General features: G+C 45.9%; 1 protein-coding gene across 1 annotated transcript in view; it reads right to left on the reverse strand.

The window, feature by feature from the left end:
* Positions 1 to 12696, reverse strand: part of GAD2 (glutamate decarboxylase 2) — a 508839-nt gene that overhangs the window by 169931 nt on the left and 326212 nt on the right. Inside the window, exons 12-13 of the mRNA XM_069211360.1 lie at positions 7655 to 7733; positions 2905 to 3054 (exon numbers count right to left, since the gene is read on the reverse strand). Coding sequence (XP_069067461.1) covers positions 2905 to 3054; positions 7655 to 7733 — 229 coding nt within the window. The remainder of the gene's footprint in view (positions 1 to 2904; positions 3055 to 7654; positions 7734 to 12696) is intronic.

Consider the following 12696-nt stretch of genomic DNA (forward strand, 5'->3'; position numbering starts at 1 on the left):
TTATGTTCGTTTAACTTTACAGGTGCATGTAAATCCACCACCTGAAATCTCCAGTAATTATCAGTATTTTCATCTATGGTACCAGATTTTATAGGAGCCTTTTTGAAATGGGTTATATTTATTTTGAGTTAGTTTTAAAGATGCATGCATTCATTTTTTCATTTGGTGTTTTACAAAAACAGGAGGTAATTGAACATTTGATGATAGAATGATCTAACCAAAGATTAGGTTCAATTAGTAATTTTTTAATTAGGTGCTCATCTACCCCTATATGGTCCAAGATATGTATTTTAATATAGGTCAGGCCACTAAATCTTTGATGGAAATTCAGGGAGGAAAGCAAATCAGCAAATTCTCTTGACTTTCTACTCAGTAATATCATCAGCAAGTTACTGAAATGTACACTAATGGTTAATCTTAACAATGGCCATGCATTCTGAAGGCCAATACGTTAGTAACATGGAGAAGGCGTCAGAGTCAGAAGAATATATATAGAGAAGCAAACTATCTACACTACTAATATCTAGGGTTGGTTCTCTAGATAAGAGCAGGTTCTTTTTTCAACTATTGCTGCCAACACACCATCACACTTATACTTCCATCCCCATGTTTGAAAATTAAGATACACTCTTGGTACAGCCACAGGTATCTTAAGGGCACCTGTAACTGCTAACCATGTTTCAGTAGTTAACAATATATAAGTGATATTTTGGTATACCTTTGCAGACTTTAATCACATATTTTGCTAAAGAGTAAATGGTACTACTGAATATTGACACCAACAATATTGTGATATACTAATATCAAGAATCGAATATCAAGGGACAAAATATAGAAGGATGAATGGATATATATGGAAGTATAAATTTACCATCCCTAGCTCCACAGCTACATACCTTCAAGATATGTACCTTATAGGGACATATAGGTGGAGCTAAGTAGGGAAAATCTAAACTTACTTAACGGTAGAGATTTTATTTTTTATATTCTGTCCTTGATATTCTGTCCCATCAATATTGTAAATTCGATATTCTGGGGGCACATCAGGAAATGTGTCAGGAATGTGAGGAGGAGAGTTTATGTCAAGGGTCTCTAGCTGGATAGGAGAGAAAGATGCAATTTCCAAAAGAGTGGTTTGGGCTATTGTTTCTACATTAATACACTAGGGATTGTGTTGTAGAAATGTAAGAGCTTCACGTAGATAATGTAAGTTAGCGCATTGCTAGGATACTTAAATATCCAAGGGGGGCTCTGCACATGGTCACAGAGGCATCAATAAGTAGAATGCTGGAAGTGAAATCAAGGAAACTAAAAATGGCTGCTGTAATTTAACCACCCTAGTTGAGGCCAAACAATTAAGACTATGAAAGTGCTGAAGGGCATTGAATGTGCAACTTCTGAGTTTACCGAAAATGAGATATTCATGGATCCCAGGCATTTTCATTTAAAAGACATTAATTAACATGCGGGTAAAAGCAGAATTTGAGGAAAACGTTAGAAAACTGTGAAAATACAATGTGAGTCTAAAAATGGCAGCAGGCAAATAGCTACCATATAAGGTCAGAAATCAGCGAAAACATCAAATGGTGCATCTCTACTACCTCTCAATTTGTTGAGAACTGACTCATTCTCTATGTAGGTGGTAAACTGCAGCTTTTAGCCCCAGAAAGGCTATGCAAAATTCTGTGTCTTTTCCATAAACCACATGTGAATTAACCTCATTCTGACAAAATCTCTGCATGGGGGAACCTTTAATTGAATTGACATATCTGAACAGTGGTAGCTTGTCACACGATGAGAGCCGTGCACAAGAGCCAAGAACATCAGCCCCAAAGTATGAACTTGTCTGCCCTTTCCTTTTGTGGGCAAAGGCTTCGTGTAGTTTATTGAACGATGTCTGAGTAATCTATAGCCTTTCATTATAAACCCTGCATTGTTAGCTATGGTTTTATTTCTCTCACTGGACAGACCGACATCCACCAGAACATTTTAAACATAATATCCTATATACACCAAATGGCACAGATATGCCTTATAGACCTCTATTATCATACTCTCCTCAACACTCAACAACAACACTATAAAAAGAGAACAGGTTGTACTTCACTTATCAATACCATCCAGAAGAGCGCAACTGTGTTTTATTATTGGTTATCACTAAAGTTTCAAGGGCATATGCCATCCATCAATTTATTTTATTTTTTTCCAATTCAGCCGTGTTTAAAATTTGCCTTATACCAACATTACAAGTTACACAGTCCCCCCCTGGAATCCTCATGAACAGAACACCGCACCAAAGTCATGCAGCTGACAAACGGTTGACATCTCAAAAGAATATCCCTATCCCCACAACTACACACATATCAGAAACAATCAGAGCAAGTTAACTTCATCATAACTCATCCTCATGCCTACCACAGTGTATCAAAGTTTTGCATTTAGCTACTATGCCCAATAATAGAACTGTCTTCTCAAGCTAGGCTGCTGTTAACTCCAGCTGAACAAAATAGCAGCAAAATCCTACAGCACCCACATGGTATGCTACAAAGTTTCCTGCAAGGATAAGACACATACAATTCCCCTAGTGTCCAATTCAAAACAACATTAAACAATACACTGGACAGTCTGATTTCCAGTAAACAAGAACAACAACACCATTCAGACTTCAAACGTGCAGAGATCAAAGAAGTAGTCAGTAAGATGCACTATAATACCTTGCATCGAGAATAATAGAGAATGACACACAAAACACAAACCACATACACAATCGACCGGCAAGCCAAAGATTTATTATTGGCAGAATGTGCACTTTGACAGTGATCACTGAGTAGTTGTACAGACAATGGGGTTCAACAGTGTAGATATATATATATATATATATATATACAAGTAACATCATTTTACCTTTGCTCGCCACATCAGCCATAGCTTGAAGATGTCAACGTGACGGCCACATTGCAATGCTTTGTCCCCTGTATCGTATGATAAGTCGTAGTGCTTGTCTTGTTGGAAGAGGTAGGAAGCATGCATTTGGTTGCAACCTTGCATCAATCCCTAGACGAGGAAAACATAACACGTCATTTATCCAATAACCTTGTTCTAATTTTTTTATTCTTTAGGCATACGATATGTCCTACACTAAGAGCCCTGATTTAGAGTTTGGCTGATGGGTTACTCTGTCACAGTGGTTCCCAACTCTTTGACTTCTGTGGACCCCCACTTTATCAGTACTGGTACACGGGGACCTCCAGTGAATCATTAATGGAATTTTGGGATCTCCCAATGAGTCATTACTGAAAGGTGGGGACCTAATCGGTTAATATGATTAAATTTTCTAAGCAGCTGGGGACCCCCTGAGGAGGCGTTGTGGACCCCATGGGGTCCCTGGACCACAGGTTGGGAACCACTGCTCTATCACAAACATGGCAGATATCCTATCCATCTTATTACACATGCATTATGTTCTGTGGCACTTGTAATAAACCAGACGTAATATCTACCATGTTTGTGATGTATATACCTACCCGCCAAACTCAAAATCAGGTCCTAAGTTCCAAGAAGTAGTGGAGCACTTTATGCAGAACATTTTTATTGCAGCTGTAGTACCTCATCTCTGTAGAGACCAGGATGTTACAAGAAGTGGGTTGGACACATATAATTGGAACAGTAATAGTAAGACAACAATGTTTTTATCAGAAATGTAATTGCCACATTACACAAAAAAGCAACTTGTGGTTCAAGTAGATAAAGTAATTTTCTCGGACTTGCTATTTTTGGTCCAGTATTCAAGCCGGTACAACAGTGTAGGTGTCCAATTTGAACAATTTAGCTAGACAACAGATCCTCCTCAACTATTTTACTTCTATACATTGTTTTGTTGTAAGTCTGTTGAAATTTAATTCAGGTAATCCGAAAAAATATTAAACTGCTTTGATTTTGTAATCTATCATTGTTATTTTGACTATGTAATTTCACACTTCCTCAAGATTTTCCCTTAAAAAAATCTGTGGAAAGTATTACACTCAGTTTAATTGTTTGAAGATTGGAGGATGCTTATTAGCATAAAATAAAGTGCTGTGCAGTAAATTGAAGTGAAGGTGACTTGTAAAGTGCAGCAGCAACCTTGAAGCACAGCACCAGTCAGACTATGAAAGTTAGGGGCAAATTTATTAAAGGGTTATGTCACTTTTGTACCATGCAACATGGTGCAAATTCTTATAATGCAATTTATCAAGCCACACAAGGCCCCTTACGTCCCCCTGATGGCCTAATAGATCCTGAGTAGTGCAGCTCAGTGCAAATCGCTGCATTGCATTACTCTGCCCCAGGGAGTTGTTCCATGGGTGGTGCATGGGTGTTCCCATGCAACACTCATGGATTTTGACATATTCCCAGATTTACCAGAAGTGGTAGACCTGAGAACGTGCCAAAACTGGGATGCCTCCACAGGCGAGGTGTAACAAGAAGAAATATGTTTATTTCCTTTGTCTATGTAACAATTCTGCTTACAATGCAGGCACCCTTGCACCATGGTGCAATAGTGCGTGCATTGATGCTAGGCAGCACATCGTGCACCAGCGCTGGGAAAAGACAGGAATGCACCATATAATGTTAGATACAATGCATTCCTTCCCAGTCCCTGGCATGCAGAGCAGTGCAGTGCAGCACAAGGTGACTGGCTGTGCTGCACTGCATGACTTTTTAATAAATGTGCCCCTTAGATCGGAATTACGTAATGGTGAACCACGTTTTCAAAGCCCTGTGGGAAGACCAATGGTTGGTGGAAAATCATGTGTTTATCCCCCCAAAAAAGTTTCTACCTGCATGCCTAACATGGCAAGAATGTGGAATTATGGCGGTCATTCTGACCGCGGCGGGCGGCGGTAGCCGGCCTCCATGCGGTCACCGCCATTTGGCCGCTCCGCGGACAAAAGACCGCGGAGGCCATTCTGGCTTTCCCGCTGGGCCGGCGGGCGACCGCCAAAGGAGCGCCCGCCGGACCAGCGGGAAAGGCCCTGCAACACAGAGGCCGGCTCCGAATGGAGCCGGCAGTGTTGCAGGGGTGCGACGGGTGCAGTTGCACCCGTCGCGATTTTCACTGTCTGCTATGCAGACAGTGAAAATCATGCTGGGGCCCTGTTAGGGGGCCCCTGCACTGCCCATGCCAGTGGAATGGGCAGTGCAGGGGCCCCCAGGGGCCCCACGACACCCGTTTCCGCCATCCTGTTCCTGGCGGTAAAAACCGCCAGAAACAGGATGGCAGAAAGGGGGTCGGAATCCCCATGGCGGCGCTGCTTGCAGCGCCGCCATGGAGGTTCAGCCCTGCCAGGGGTATTCCGGCGGGAAACCACCGGATCCCCTTTTCTGACGGCGGCTTTACCGCCGCGGTCAGAATGGGTACTGAAGCACCGCCAGCCTGTTGGCGGTTCTTCCGTTGCCCGCGACCCTGGCGGTTTAGGACCGCCAGGGTCAGAATGAGGCCCTATATGTTGATAGCCTGATGCCCATTTGCCATTGTTTCTTAGAAGGCACAAACCTTTTAGAAAGTACTCGCAGGATAATCAGGCCGGTATTTTGAACAGCCTATGACAGTTGCACAAGCTTTTAAAACTATATACTTGTAGGTTAGAAGCTAGTAAGGGCTGATAAGATGCCTGAAAATGTGTTCTCTACCTGGGAGACCAAGAAGAGTGCTAACTGTCACATTCTTGTCAATTTGCAGTTAACTCATACAACATTTGGGGATACATTGGTAACAAGAGTTATGTTATATTTTATTTATGGAGCACACAATGTTGGAGCTTCTTTAACAAAACAATGCAAAGTAGACCAATGCCTAAAAAACGGCTTCCTGGTGAAGGATTAATGGTGGAAAATCCGGATGTCTCCTGAAAGTAGGCAGATTTGATTTGGAGCACTGGCTGTTGGGTAATGAGTTCCATAGCTTGGCTGCAGATACAGAGACCCCTATATGTCATTGTTACCCTTGCGTATTGTGAGGGTAACGAGCAGTTGAGTTGATAGCACACAAAACTGGAGGCTCATGGGTCTGTGTTTTTTCTTAAATGAGGCCCTTTAGACAATAGTCATGGCCTTAGAATAGACTCTACTCCGTATAGAGGGACAATGAAGGGATCTGAGTACAGGAGATACAGTATATGGTCAGTTGCCATGCTTGGCTGCCCCTGAGATCAGACAGAAATGTGGTGCAATAGTTGTAAGTGACTTAGAAGTCTGTTAAACAAGACACCATATTTGTATTTCGTGTAATCAAGTATAGATATCATGATAGTGGACATCAATGTAAGGTGTAAGTGAGAGTCAATGAAGGGAAAGATCTTTCTCACAAATCAGAGTCACATAAAACAAGTATTGGCCATTTGACCACCTGACAGAATATGGGATAAGTTAGGGTCAAGCAGGTTTCCTAGAATCGTGGCTAAATTTTGCAAGGACTGGTGGTTGGCCCATTACTTCAGGCCACATGAGGCTATACCTGTGCTTAGTTGTTAACAGAATCTCTCTCATTACAGGATTCCATTTGAAACAAGCATCACCAAAGCCAATGGATATGCATTTGGCTTTGTCAATGCTTGTTAGTTTTCTTGTGGTTTTGTCTAGCTTAGCTTTTGGGGATCTGACAGCCCTCACCAGCATAAAAGGATTGACTAAAAGCAATAATATGTTTTTGATTTTAAGAAGCACAGATTGTGGTGATAGTCCCTAGCACCAAATGCAACTATGTTGTGTGTGAGTGCGCTCCTTGTGAAAGAACAGAACTCTGAAACTCACAGGGAAGATAGCCAATGGCTGAAGTCGAGTGGCCCACTGCCTTGTGATGTACACAGTAGTGGACGGAAGAAAAATATGAATTACTCATTTACAAACCAACGGATGGATTTACAAGGTCGCGTTAAGCCACAAAAAGTGTCTGAGCGTCACCTTGTAAATACGGCGCAGGGCATTGTGCCACCAGAGCGTCACAAAAACTGATGCTCCCGTGGCACTAGGGGCTCATAAATATGCCCCAAAAGGTATTGTTAACGTAAAACCTAAAAATACGCTTTTAGAATCATCATCCATGGAAAGACAGAAGCCTGTCACTCTCAGTTAAATTTAATCTTGCAACTTTCAGACTCAGACAGATGGCACAGCTGGTGCATCACCTTGCTGATCTATTTTAGAGTATACTGGCAATATTGAATAATAAAGTGATAAATGATGTGACACAAAATCCAACATGTGACAGAAGGTTACCATATGGGCGGTCTTGGTGAATATATCTGCAAGCTTCTAACTAGTTTCAGGTTTCGTGGCTAACAGGAATTTAAATCTTTGTCATACATGTAGACTTTATGATTTATAAAGCAATCGTGCATTAAAAGTCTATGGTTTTATCTGCTGTCAGATGTACGGTTTATTTAGTACTCTGTAGTTCACATGTTCCCTTCGTTAAATATAACATGCAGTGTCTGCCTTCCGCAACCAGGACTATCCTAGAAACCATTGATAGACTTTTTAACAAAAATAACTCAGTGGTTTGAGTCCTTTGGGACAAAGGTACTGGGATGTTTCCCTCCCCTGTTGTGACAAATATGACAAATTTACATTCGAACGTTTTAAAAAAAATGGAAGAATGCAACAGTATAATTACCTCCTCTCTCACTAACAGGGCGGAGCACTGCAGCGGAACACCCATCATTTTATGGGGGTTCCATGTCACAGAATTGGCCCTAGAAACAAAGAGAAATGATCCTGTTAAGTTTTACTGAAATACAAATGATTTTATTTCAAATTAGGAAAAGTTTCTTTTTTAGGTTTCCTCTATGGCCCACATTTGCCAAGACTTACAGTTTCCAATATAGACCATATACTGTGAGTGGATTTTGTTTAGTTCCTTGACCATGACTGGATAGCTCTGTTGTCCATAACAAGACCATGCTCCTGATTCGAAGGCCTTCCTCCCTATTCTTGTGTTTGTCCTGCCTAGGAGCATTTCTGACTCAGTGCTTTGGTTGGATGAGGTTCCTTCCACTAGACCTTTTTCCTTTGCAGTGCTTGAGAGGAACTATTTCCTCACAATCCTGCTCACTACTCTTCTCATCTCATTCACCTTCACCCCAATTGCTCATTTTCTAACCAGCAGCCTCTTGCCCTCAAAACCTAATTAATTATTTGTACTTTTTACTTTTTTTGACTATTTCAAGATGGCTTCCAGAACATGCAAATGCATGCAAGGAGGGCATCTCTAAATGGACTTAACTTTCTTTTAACAAATCCCATTCAAAGATGGTCGCTGCAAATGTTCACACATACAAGGTTCTCATCTTCAAACAAGATTCTTTCAAACAATAAAATGCAATCAAAGGTGGCCACCGTGGACACATGCACATTTGTGGCAAATATGTAACACAAACAAGCATTAGCATGGCAAGTAGATCTCAACTGTAAAGGTGGATGCTTTTGGCTTTGCTAATGTTTGTTGGCACTGGCATATTAATGCATACCTCAAGTCGCATTTGCATGCACAAGGCCAGCAGTCTTGGAACTGGTTTCCTTCTAAAGGAAATGCATTCCAAGATGGCTGCCATGCATTGTGATGCATCAACACACGTGTTATGATGCATGTTTGTGCTCGGTTGTGATGTAAGCATTGTGACTGGTGTGCCAGCAAGCACCATAACAGACATTTCCTATGTAATGGGTCTTGCATTTGTGAGAGTTAGAGCTATTGGCGTTGTCAATGACAATGGTGGTCATTCTGACCTCGGCGGTAAAAGGCGCCTACCGCCGGTCAGAAATCCTCCATAATCCCGCCGCGGTCGCGGAAACCCGCCACGGTCATTCTGACCCGCAGAAGGCAAACCTCCGAAAATCCGACCGCCACAACAGACCGCCAGACCAGCGGTCGGCGGAAAGGTGGAGGTGACCAAACCTCCACCGCCACGCCAACAGAAATACGCCCATGCCATTACGACCCACGAATCCACGCGGCGGTCATTCAAACGCGGTATTCCATTGGCGGGACACACCGGCGCGGTCAGAATACACACAAACGAACAAAACTCACCCACATTGGACGATTTGAATCCCACACACCTGATACACATACACACACCCCTCCCACACACACAATACAATATAAAACACCCACCCACATCACCCACAAACCCCTACGCTTAAAAATTCGTAAAGAAGACAAGAGCGAGACACCAGCATCCCAAACATAACAGCCACAGCCACTCAACACCATCACCCACACACTATCCACACACAAAACAATACACACCACCACACTCAACTCACTTAAATACACATACTCCACCCCACACATCATACACACCACCCCATGGCACCCCAAAGACAACCCCGCTTCACAGACGAAGAACTCAGGGTCATGGTGGAGGAAATCGTTCGGGTAGAGCCCCAGCTGTTCGGCACACAGATACAATACACCAGCATTGCCCGGAGGACGGAGCTATGGCAGAGGATTGTCGACAGGGTGAACGCAGTGGGACAGCACCCCAGAAATCGGGAAGACATCAGGAAGCGATGGAACGACCTACGGGGGAAGGTGCGTTCCATGGTATCCAGGCACAACATCGCCGTGCAGAAGACTGGCGGAGGACCCCCACCTCAACCCCCACAATTCACATCATGGGAGGAGGAAGTCTTGAACATCCTGCATCCTGACGGCCTCGCAGGAGTCGGCGGAGGAATGGATACTGGTAAGTTGAAGCTTCAATACTGCTTCCCCCCCACCTGCATGCCAAATCAGACCCCAAACCTCACCCCCATCCTCGAACCCCACCCTCACCCCCACCCCCATCGTCACCCCCACCCTCACCCCCACCACCATCCTCACCCCCACCACCATCCTCACCCCCACCCCCAGCACACCTATTCCCCGCCAATGTCTCACCATCACAACCCACACATCCCAAAACCTAGGCCTGCATGCGTCCACTAAGCATGGACACCCATCACCAAAGCATGCCCAATGCATATACACATCCCCCCCACAAGCCACCCTCACCAAAGCCCCCACACACGAATGCCAGCACTTGGGGACACGAAAACCCACAGATACACCCATATGCCACTCATTGAAACTATAACCATACCTCTATACCCCTGCAGGACCCGACCGTCAACACACCGCGGCGGAGGGGCCAGAATTCTCCACACCCCCCACCCAAGAGGCCGTCAGCGATGACAGCAGCTCTGTCGACCTGGACACCGATGACCAGCCCGGACCATCGGGGACCTCTGGACAGTCGGTTCCCCTCACACAGGCCCAGGCCACTACAGACCCTAACCCCTCTGGGAACACCAGCACAGCTCCCACCCAGCGGGCCCATGCCTCTGTCTCCAGGGCGCGTCAATCTGCGGTGTGTCTACCACTACAGGGCACCCAGGATAACCCACCACCCCAACAACAACAGGGACCTGGGGGCAGTGGTAGTGGGCACACCGGCCAGGGGGCAGAGGCCCAGGGAAACAGGGCAACTCGGCGGGCAGCTGTGCGACAGGGGGGGGAGGAGAGGCCCAGGGAACCCACTCTCCACGAGGTCCTCACCACCATCATGGGAGCATACAACCGCTCCCAGGAGACGATGGCGACGGTACTGGCCCGGTTCCAGGAGATCCAGGTGCTGCAGGAGGAACACTATCGGGGGTACAGGGAGGACATCAGAGCCATCAACACCACCCTGGTTACCATGGTAGGGCTGCTGCAGGACCTCGTAAACAGCAGGGCGGACACTGAACAACACCCAAGGGCCCCTGCCACTAGCCTGGACCAAGAACAGCCATCCACCTCCGCCGGCGCTAGTGGACAGGAGGCCCCCGCACAGCAGCAGCCCACCAGACCCCCACCTCCTGCAGGAGAAGAACCACCCCGCAAGAGGGCCCTGAGATCTCGCAAGAAGACAGAGTAGGATGTCAAGACCCCCGCCAGCAATGGATACCACCTGATGTCATCCCACTGTCCCACATTGTCACCCTGTCCATCCTTGAACTGCCCATGCTCCATCTCTCCACAGGCCTCTGGACAATGCACCTGTGTGACTGTTACTCTGGACTCTGCCATGGACATTCCTTCACCATAGCCCCCACCCACTTGAAACCACCCATCCCATTTTGAGCACTTCAATAAACACCTATTTTGCACCAAAATATCAGGAGTCTGGCTGTGATTTCAATAGATTGTAATTGACATGACAGTGCAAATATGTCCTTGTACATGGTGAAGTCAACAAACAGCTGCCACAAAGCTGTAGTCCATGGGGAAACGAAGCACAGGACTCGTAGTGGGGACCCCAGATCTGAAATAGGGAGGGAAAAGCCAAAACTCAGTCATCATACACTGGGGCAAATAGACAGGCAGCAGAGATGCTGGAGAGTAGTTAGCATTTACTAAATTATCTTTGAAATGTTACCTGTGTCCTATTGGAAGTACTGTTCAATGATTCTGTCCCTGTTGTCTGTTTCAGCCCCGTCGTCTTCCTCCTCGTCACTCTCCTCAGGTTCCACCGCTGCCACAACACCACCATCTGGACCATCCTCCTGCAGGAAAGGCACCTGGCGGCGCAAAGCCAGGTTGTGAAGCATGCAGCAGGCCACGATGATGTGACACACCTTCTTAGGTGAGTACATTAGGGATCCACCTGTCATATGCAGGCACCTAAACCTGGCCTTTAGGAGGCCAAAGGTGCGTTCGATCACCCTCCTAGGGGCCTCATTGTACCGTTCCTCTGCCCTGGTCCGGGGATTCCTTACTGGGGTCAGTAGCCACGACAGGTTGGGGTACCCAGAGTCCCCCACTAGCCATACACGGTGTCTCTGTAGCTGTTCCATCACGTAAGGGACGCTGCTATTCCTGAGGATGTAGGCGTCATGCACTGACCCTGGGAATTTGGCATTTACATGCGAGATGTACTGGTCAGCCAAACACACCACCTGGATGTTCATTGAATGGTAACTTTTTCTGTTCCTGTACACCTGCTCCCTGTCTCTTGGGGGAACCAAAGCCACATGGGTCCCATCAATGGCACCAATTACGTTGGGAATATGTCCAAGGGCGTAGAAATCACCCTTCACTGTAGCCAATTCGCCCACCTCAGGGAAAATGATGTAGTTCCTCACGGATTTCATCAGGGCAGACAACACTCTGGATAACACCTTCGAAAACATGGGCTGAGACATCCCGGAAGCAATTCCCACGGTTGTCTGAAATGACCCACTTGCCAAGAAATGTAGTACTGACAGGACCTGCACCAGAGGGGGAATCCCTGTGGGTTGGCGGATGGGGGACATCAGGTCGGGCTCCAGCTGGGCACACAGTTCATGGATAGTGGCACGGTTAAGACGGTAGGTCAGGATAATGTGGCGTTCTTCCATTGTCGACAGGTCCACCAGCGGTCGGTACACGGGAGGATTCATCCGTCTCCTCGCCCAACCCAGCGGACGGTGCCTAGGAAGGACAACATGGAGCACACAGTCAAGCAACCCACAGGTACGTACTCACAGCTAGCACAGTATACGATTCTCTATGCAGTGAATGACGTGTCTGAGTGGCTATGCAAGGCCTAGGCCTGTGTGACGCAGTTGAAATTGAGCCATGTGGGCCCTGGAAATGGCGGCTGCCTGACCTGTGAAGTGTGACAATGGGATGTGAGGTCAATGCGCTGGCGT

Source organism: Pleurodeles waltl, chromosome 10 (assembly GCF_031143425.1).
Source record: "Pleurodeles waltl isolate 20211129_DDA chromosome 10, aPleWal1.hap1.20221129, whole genome shotgun sequence".
In the NCBI taxonomy this organism is placed as follows: Eukaryota; Metazoa; Chordata; class Amphibia; order Caudata; family Salamandridae; genus Pleurodeles; species Pleurodeles waltl.